Source organism: Eptatretus burgeri, chromosome 9, assembly GCF_056783735.1.
Source record: "Eptatretus burgeri isolate ZD-2024b chromosome 9, Ebu_testis_v1, whole genome shotgun sequence".
Classification (NCBI taxonomy): domain Eukaryota; kingdom Metazoa; phylum Chordata; class Myxini; order Myxiniformes; family Myxinidae; genus Eptatretus; species Eptatretus burgeri.
The window spans coordinates 45033095-45040594 of record NC_140969.1 but is presented as its reverse complement, the minus strand read 5'-3'; the positions used below and the strand labels follow the sequence as shown (position 1 = coordinate 45040594).

At 42.0% G+C, this 7500-nt stretch overlaps 1 protein-coding gene across 1 annotated transcript in view; it reads left to right on the top strand.

Moving 5' to 3' along the window:
* KMT2E (lysine methyltransferase 2E (inactive)) overlaps nucleotides 1-7500 on the top strand; it is a gene marked incomplete at its 5' end in the record, with an annotated part of 190886 nt that overhangs the window by 106250 nt on the left and 77136 nt on the right. Inside the window, 3 exons of the mRNA XM_085893775.1 lie at nucleotides 635-744; nucleotides 889-1147; nucleotides 5384-5485. Coding sequence (XP_085749901.1) covers nucleotides 635-744; nucleotides 889-1147; nucleotides 5384-5485 — 471 coding nt within the window. The remainder of the gene's footprint in view (nucleotides 1-634; nucleotides 745-888; nucleotides 1148-5383; nucleotides 5486-7500) is intronic.

Sequence of the window (7500 nt, the reverse complement as noted above, 5' to 3'; positions counted from 1 at the left end):
CTCCCTCCTCTCACTCCCCTCACCCTACCGTCCCTCCTCTCTCCCTCCCTCCCATCTTTCTTACTCCCCCTCCCCCCAACTTTAATATACCCGTCAGTGAAGCGTCAGTTGCTAATGACTAAATAGTAGACAGGTTAGTCACAGCATTGTGTATATGTTTAATATATAAGTTGATAAAACTAGAGTATATGTATTAATAACAGCAAGGGGATGAAATCATTTCTTAGTAGTGCTGAACTGACCCCAATGGGTCAAAAATATCCTTATTGTTGCTCCAGCACCCTTAGTTTCCAAGATATCAGCCAAAATGTGTTTTAAACGTTATGACATTGACAGGCAAACTTTCAAGTCCATACACTTAGGAAATCTGTTAGTTTTACGTCATAAATTCAAATTAGAAAGATGTTCGAAATTGAACGGAGAACATTTTGGACTAAACCGGAATCATATATGACTTCAGGTTCTGGAGTTATCACCCAAAACGTGTTTTACGTTTTTGCAACGTCATGTCATAACGCGTTGACCAATGACGAGCTAAATAAAATGACAAAGGCTTTGTTTATTTGCTGCACATTATCATTGAACTTGCTTTGCACCCACCAATTTCAAGTTTCCCTGTTTCTTTGTCTCAAAGGTCCGACACTGTGTTGAAGATGGTCTTGTACATTTTTACATCTATTCCATCACTGAGATCACTAAAGACAATGAAATAACAATTTCCTTCGACTTTGACTACACTGGCTGGTAAGAAATGTATCTTTGTTTTTCACCTTTATGCACATTTTTATGCTTGTACGGAGCTAATGGTGACATATATAAGATATTTTAATTATTTCTGCATGCTTTGGTGCTTTGGCATAATCTGTCTGTTGCAACCTTTGCTTTCAGCAGCAACTACCAGGTGGTGTGTGCATGTCAACATGAGTCACCTGGTTGCCACATCTTCAGTCATAACAAATTGTTAGTGGAGGGAGAGGCGGAAACACAGAGAGAAGCACGTCACAAAAAATGCCGGAACAGAGACAAAGATGGATTTGAACAAAACCTTGATTCTGATGGGGATGTCACTTCTAGAGAATCGGACACCGCCCGGTTGCTAGACGCTAAGCAGAGGCGGTTGTCTCCAGTGCGGTTGGCATGCCATCAGGTGAGCTCACTGATTAGACTGCAACCCTGCAGGTTGTGGCATAGAGTTAAATATTACCTCTTTATCTCCACCACCTTAGGTGGACGGGGGTTATGTTTTCGCCCCTGTCTGTCTATTCCATAACTAGCTAGCTGACTGACTGACTGTGAGCAGGATATCTTTAAAAGTTGTGGATGGTTTTGGACGAAATTTGGTGGACAGGTTGGGTGTGTGACAAGGACAAATTCATTAGACTTTGGTGACGATCCGGATCCTACAATTTTAAAGTGATTCTTCACCATTCATTGAGTGATAGCTAATGGGGCTAAAAACGATATATAACACTATATCTCAAAAACTTTTGGACAGATTCGGGAAAAACATGGTGAACGGGTCAGTTGATTCGATTTTGGTGAAAATCTGGATCCAAGAGTTTGTTTTAAAAAAAATTATTTTAAGTGATGATTCACCATTGAGAGAAGAGGGTAAAAATGATATATAGCATGATAACTCAAAAAGTTGTGGACAAATTATAACAAAACTAGGTGGATGAGTTGGTCAGGTGATAAGAACAAGCCAATTTGATTTTGGTTCATGTCCGGATCCAGATCGAGACTATCAGTGGGATACAAAACATTGATTTTTCAGCCTGGCAAAGGTATGCGTTCGAATGAGTGCTGTTCTAGTTTGATTAATGTTTGCATTGGCAAAATAGCAGATGTAGTAGATGTTGCACGATGGAATTTGCTTCACATATGAACTCTTGCGAGCAAAAAAACTTTATAATTTGGTTGGACTTTTCATGAATATCAAATCCCTCCAGTAATATCCATAATTTATTGTGAAGCAACAGAGTTTCCCATTTTTTTAAATTCTTAACCATATTTTTATGATAAAATTGTACTAACCTAGTAAAGAAGACATGTAGGGTCAGGTATGGGAGGGAGCATGCGCCAGAGCAGCGCGTCGCTGCGTCCACTTTCCACCGGTACTCCAGGGGCCTCCGTCTGGCCATCCCCCAGGCAAATGCCTGGCCCATCCCCATCTCCTTGAGATGCTGATCAACCTGCTGCAACAATGAGGCTCCCTCGCTGAGAGAATCTTGTGAGCAGGATCAGCGTCAGGAAAACGAGCCACATGTCCATACAGCCGCAGCTGATGCTCACAGACTATGCAAGTAACAAATCTCATTTGAGTCTCTCTCTCTCTCTCAGCAACTGTTCATTGGACACAAAGTCTGACCAGCGATAGTCAAGGATTCTCTGAAGAGACCTGGTACCAAAATAATTAAGTCTCCATCTCAGGTCCCTGGTCAGAATCCAAGTCTCACATCCATCGAGCAAGACTGGAAGCACCAAGGACCTGAAGACTTGTACTTTCGTCCTCCCGCACAGATCCCGGCAGCCAAGTTGGAGTTGAAGCCTCTAAGTATAAAGTGCTCAAGTCGGTCACCGAGAGAATGTGAATAAATGCACAAGCTAAACTCGAGAGCAACAAAACTGTCAGCCTTTGTTTGCATGATGAGCTCGACAGCTCCCTACTGGGGTTTGAGCTTTTTTTCTACTCACACAGGGTGGAACAGCACATGCTAGGCCAAATTGCTCAGTGATTTGTTAAGCTGTCAGTTGAAATAAGTGTTTTTGAAACAGTGCAATTTAACAAGATGGATATAGGATGAGGTTCAGGACTTTCAAGACAGAGATAGGGGAGAGCCAGGCTTGAGCTAGCATTTCATCAGGTCGTCTGAAAGATGACAAATTTTATGAGATAACCTTTTTCATAAAGAGACAGGACAAAAACTAAAATCAGACAGGCAAAAAAAAACCTAATCTTGATGCTTCCCGATTTGTTTCCTCATTTAAAAAAAAACAAACTATAAAACTTTTGAAATTCCTGTAAAAATCGTGTAAAAGCGCCTTATCTACTTAACCTCCGTACGAATACTATAAAGCCAGTAACTTGCTTTTTTATTGTGTCGGTGTACATTGCATTCTGAACATAAGGTTTGTGTAATCAGTTCCAAATGGCATTTGGGTACAAAGGGCTTCAGACAGATGACGTCACATTACTTCATTCTGGCGAATGATTTCTGACTCATTAAAATGTTGTGAAAATAGCGAGAAAATAATAGTGAAGTATTGGGAGGGGGGGGTTGGATAATAGGTAATGATATGTGAATGAGCTGTACGGTAGCACCAATTATAACGGGAACTTCCTATCTGAAGTGGGAAACTTAGTTGTGGGATATGGTTATAACGTCCGCTCCGAGTTTGTGAGGTCATTCAATTCAGACCCAAACAGAGTCTTTCCAAAGATGGTGATTCAACGTGATGTTTCCTTGCTTGATGCTCAGCATTTAAAGAGGATTGAGCACAGACAAACAACTATAGGTTAACAACCATAACACAGGCTCGATGGGCTTAAGGGCCTCCTGCTGTGTTGAAGTTCCTTATAAGGGGAGGACTCATATTATAAATCTGTGTTTGGGTAATGACAGGCCATAGGAATTTCACGTTTGTGCTTTTTTTAAATTTCACCAAGAAAGTGAATTTTTTGTTTCTCAAAAATGCTTCTGTTATGCAAATGTCACATTTCTCCAGGAACTTTTTGGAATATAATTATCCAGGAATTTATTTTGCAACCTCACATGGTAAAGGAGGAGTTGATTGGATTGGTTGTGATGTCAAGAGAAGATGTGGTTGGCTAATCTGGCCGATGATCCAGTGTCAAATGCTGAATCCTTTGTCCAAGTTGCAAATATAATACTGCAGGAAAATTGAGGTCCTGCCTGTCACATCAGCAGACATTGAGAAGGATAAGCCAGAACTAGATGAACACTGGCAGTCTCACATCATTACCAAGAACCCCCAAACGCACCCTGTGAAACCAGTGAGTCAATGTACTTGAGGCTGCCATGTACTCAACAGCTGAGCACTTTGAAGTGGTCAGTCTCCACCCAGATGTGATGCTTATACAGTACATCCAATAACAAAACTGAGGAACCAACTAGGTCAGAATGTCACCCCATAATGCGTTCTGGTGACTTTGTCACTGTTTGGTATTGCTCCAAACAGTCTACCAAAGTCTTTGTAGGCCAGGTGACTCAACGTGGTAGATGACAGGTGCCTTAAGGGTTTTTTTTTTAATTTGTTTCTTTTTTGAAGAAGGCGGTGTTCTCTGGCTTAGCTTTTGTTTTCCTGGAGAAAATAAGACAAGTGCTGGGTTGATGTACCATAGGTTGCAAATATCGATCCCCAACCATACATCGACCATTGTAAAGATTACGTATTTGAAAAATGTCCGGCGACTTCACTGGAGTGGAATGTCATGCTGAGACTGGTCTGAAAACCATTTCATTCATTCATGCACACATCATAAGTTTCTGGTCTCGGGTAATTTGCAACACATTTACCCACAGTTCATGTTTATAATAAGTAAATTTTACAATTTACAAAAGTTTTAATATTTAAACTTGAGTTATCACATAATGTTTCGAATTCTTTGTTACCTTGTTATTTCATTTCCCTGGTATTGTATGAATAATTGCAGGACATCCAGCAGTGAGTGATAGTGACCTCACTCAGTCCCAGAAATTTTGTCACTCCATAAGGCAACATTTCAGTTTATTCTGCGATATTGGGAGATGTCTCAGAGTTCCAAAATGCCCCTGCTGGAAGTGCAATCAACAATGTATCTAACCATAATTTTGCTAGATCTTTAGGCCGTGTGAAGAGCTGACCTTTAAATAAATGTTCACGTTTGATTTACATCAAATGACAGCATCATTCCATAATGGACTTTTTGGTCATTAATTAGTTGACATTCTTGTAAATTGTAGGAACTTTATTGGTGTCCTTGTGAAGCAGATCTCGTAGGGTATAACATTGTGTATGGAGAGCAGGAAGTCGTTGCATGCCTCAGGTGTCACCAGCATGGATAATCATAAAAATGACTGGAATTGTCTCCTGTCCCCCTTGTTGAGAGATTGGGCTGAAAACAATATGTACTGTAGCATGTTATTTCAAAACGTTGTGGATGGATTCAGACAAAATTTGGTGGTTGAGCAGGGTAGGTGACAAGAACATGCTGATTAGATTTTGGTTAAAGTCCGGAGGCATTTCTGGCCTATTGGTGCGATACAATACATAAACTGTTCAGCCCGACCGGCAGAGGTATACACTCTCCCAAGTGCCACTCAAGTGTATAGGATTTTCTGTGAAAATTACTAAGATTGATTATGTTTGTTCCTTTTGCAAGGATACTGAGCATAACGACGATGAAGAGGAAAAGCCTTCGACAGTCAGCAGTGAGATTGAGATGGAGCCGGAGGAGCAGATTAACGAGCGAAGAAAAAAGATGGTACTGTCCCCCACCCACCCCACCCCCTACCCCTTTTCCTCTTCTCCTGTTCTTTCTCTCTCTCCTCTCTCTCTCTCTCTCTCTCTCTCTCTCTCTCTCTCTCTCTCTCTCTCTCTCTCTCTCTCTCTCTCTCTCTCTCTCTCTCTCTCTCTCTTACTTCCTCTCTCTCTCACTTCCTCTCTCTCTCTCACTTCCTCTCTCTCTTCCACATTCTCTCACCTCCTCTCTCTCTCACTTCCTCCCCTCTTTCTTCCACATTCTCTCACCTTCCTCATCTCGATGTCTTTCTCGAAGTTGTATCTCATGGTTGTTTAGAAATACAGTACTGTAAATTGTTTATCACGTGTGGTACTGCAATTACTTTTAATGATTGGTACTGTGCAATATTAGACGGTATAATGTGTCGAGTAATATAAAACAACATTCATTAATGAATGTAAATGCCAAAATTACATACAGTGCAACAATAAGGTTGAATGGACTTTGCACACAACAATCTCTCTGTGTGTCTGTTTCTGTCTACCTTTCTGTATCTCTTTCAATATAGCTTACAATCTATATTTTTATCTGTTTCGATCTTTTTTTGCTTGTTTTTGGCTCTTTTTTTTCTCTGTCACCGTCTTTCCTTCTCTGTCCCCGTCTCTCCTTCTCTGTCCCCATCTTCCCTTCTCGGGCCCTGTCTCTCCTTCCCTGTCCTGGCTCTCCTTCCCTGTCCCAACTCGCCATCTCGGTCGGTGCCCGTCTCGGTCGGTGCCCGTCTCGGTCGGTGTCCGTGTCCGTCGGTCTCGCTCTCCATTGGTCTCGCTCTCCGTCGGTCTCGCTCTCCGTCGGTCTCCCTCTCCATCGGTCTCCACCGCCCCTCATCTCCGTTGCCCCTCATCTTCGCCGCCGCCCCTTGTCTCCGCCGCCGCTGCCGCCTCCCAACATTTTCTAAATTTTTTGGGGAAAATTTAGAACCTGCACTTTCACTTAAAACTGGTAAAGAAACACCTCTGGGGACATTTGGGATTATCTATCCTGATTAATGATGCTTGACCTGTCTTGCACACCTTTGGACATGATGAATTTTTAATAATTTTTTTGCATATGACTGCAATTGTACTCCACATTGTTATTATGAGAAGTTTAATATAGAAACCAAAAATTAACCTTATAATTAAGAAGTGGTGGCTGATTAAAAAAAAACATCTTGTCATGTGCCCTAGATGTCTGGCCCAAATTTGTTGAGTCCACATTGGACATGAGACCTTCGGCCTAGATCGGAGTGGTGTGATATTTGGTTGGTGGGAAATATGGGGGGTGGGGGACACAAGCACAGAGAGGAACTTGGGTAAACAAGAATTTGCGAGGAGTGGGAGATTTGTATCATTTTGAAATATACCCATACCATCCATTTTGCATTTTGGGCCCACAATGCTGTGTGACTCTTATTTCCTGGACCTAATTATGACAGATGAACCCAATTTTACAGTATGCCATCCCTTTGCTGGGTCTTTTCCTGTACTGACACAAGAGGCAGCCTGTGGTAGGAGCTCGTTCTCCCTCACGCACCCTCTAAATGACCCTATGCATTTTAAGGAGGTGTCTCATTGCCAATGTAACGGCAAAGGTGGATACAATAATCGAACCATGGAAGGGTACAAGGGTCCTTCTACATCTTGTATCCCATGTCAGTGGTTGCTTTAACTCAACACCAGGATGCTGTCAGGGGAATATAAATTTGGGGCTTACCCCCTTCTTCATGGGGAAGTCAAACCAAATTCTGTCCCCTGAGTCAAATTGTGCATTATTGGCCATGCGTGGTTTCAAAGTTTTATATGTTGGCCCGCCAACTCAATATGGCAGTGAGCGAACTCGTGAAACGTCATCATTTTCTTTTCTTGGTCCCGGATGTACCCTTTTCCAAGGTGTTAATCGGGAGTATTAGGTCCCGGATGTACCCTTTTTGGGGCTTCTCCTCGGATGGCTTTCTGAGCAACACATCAACTGGGGCTTGTATCTCCCTGCCATACATT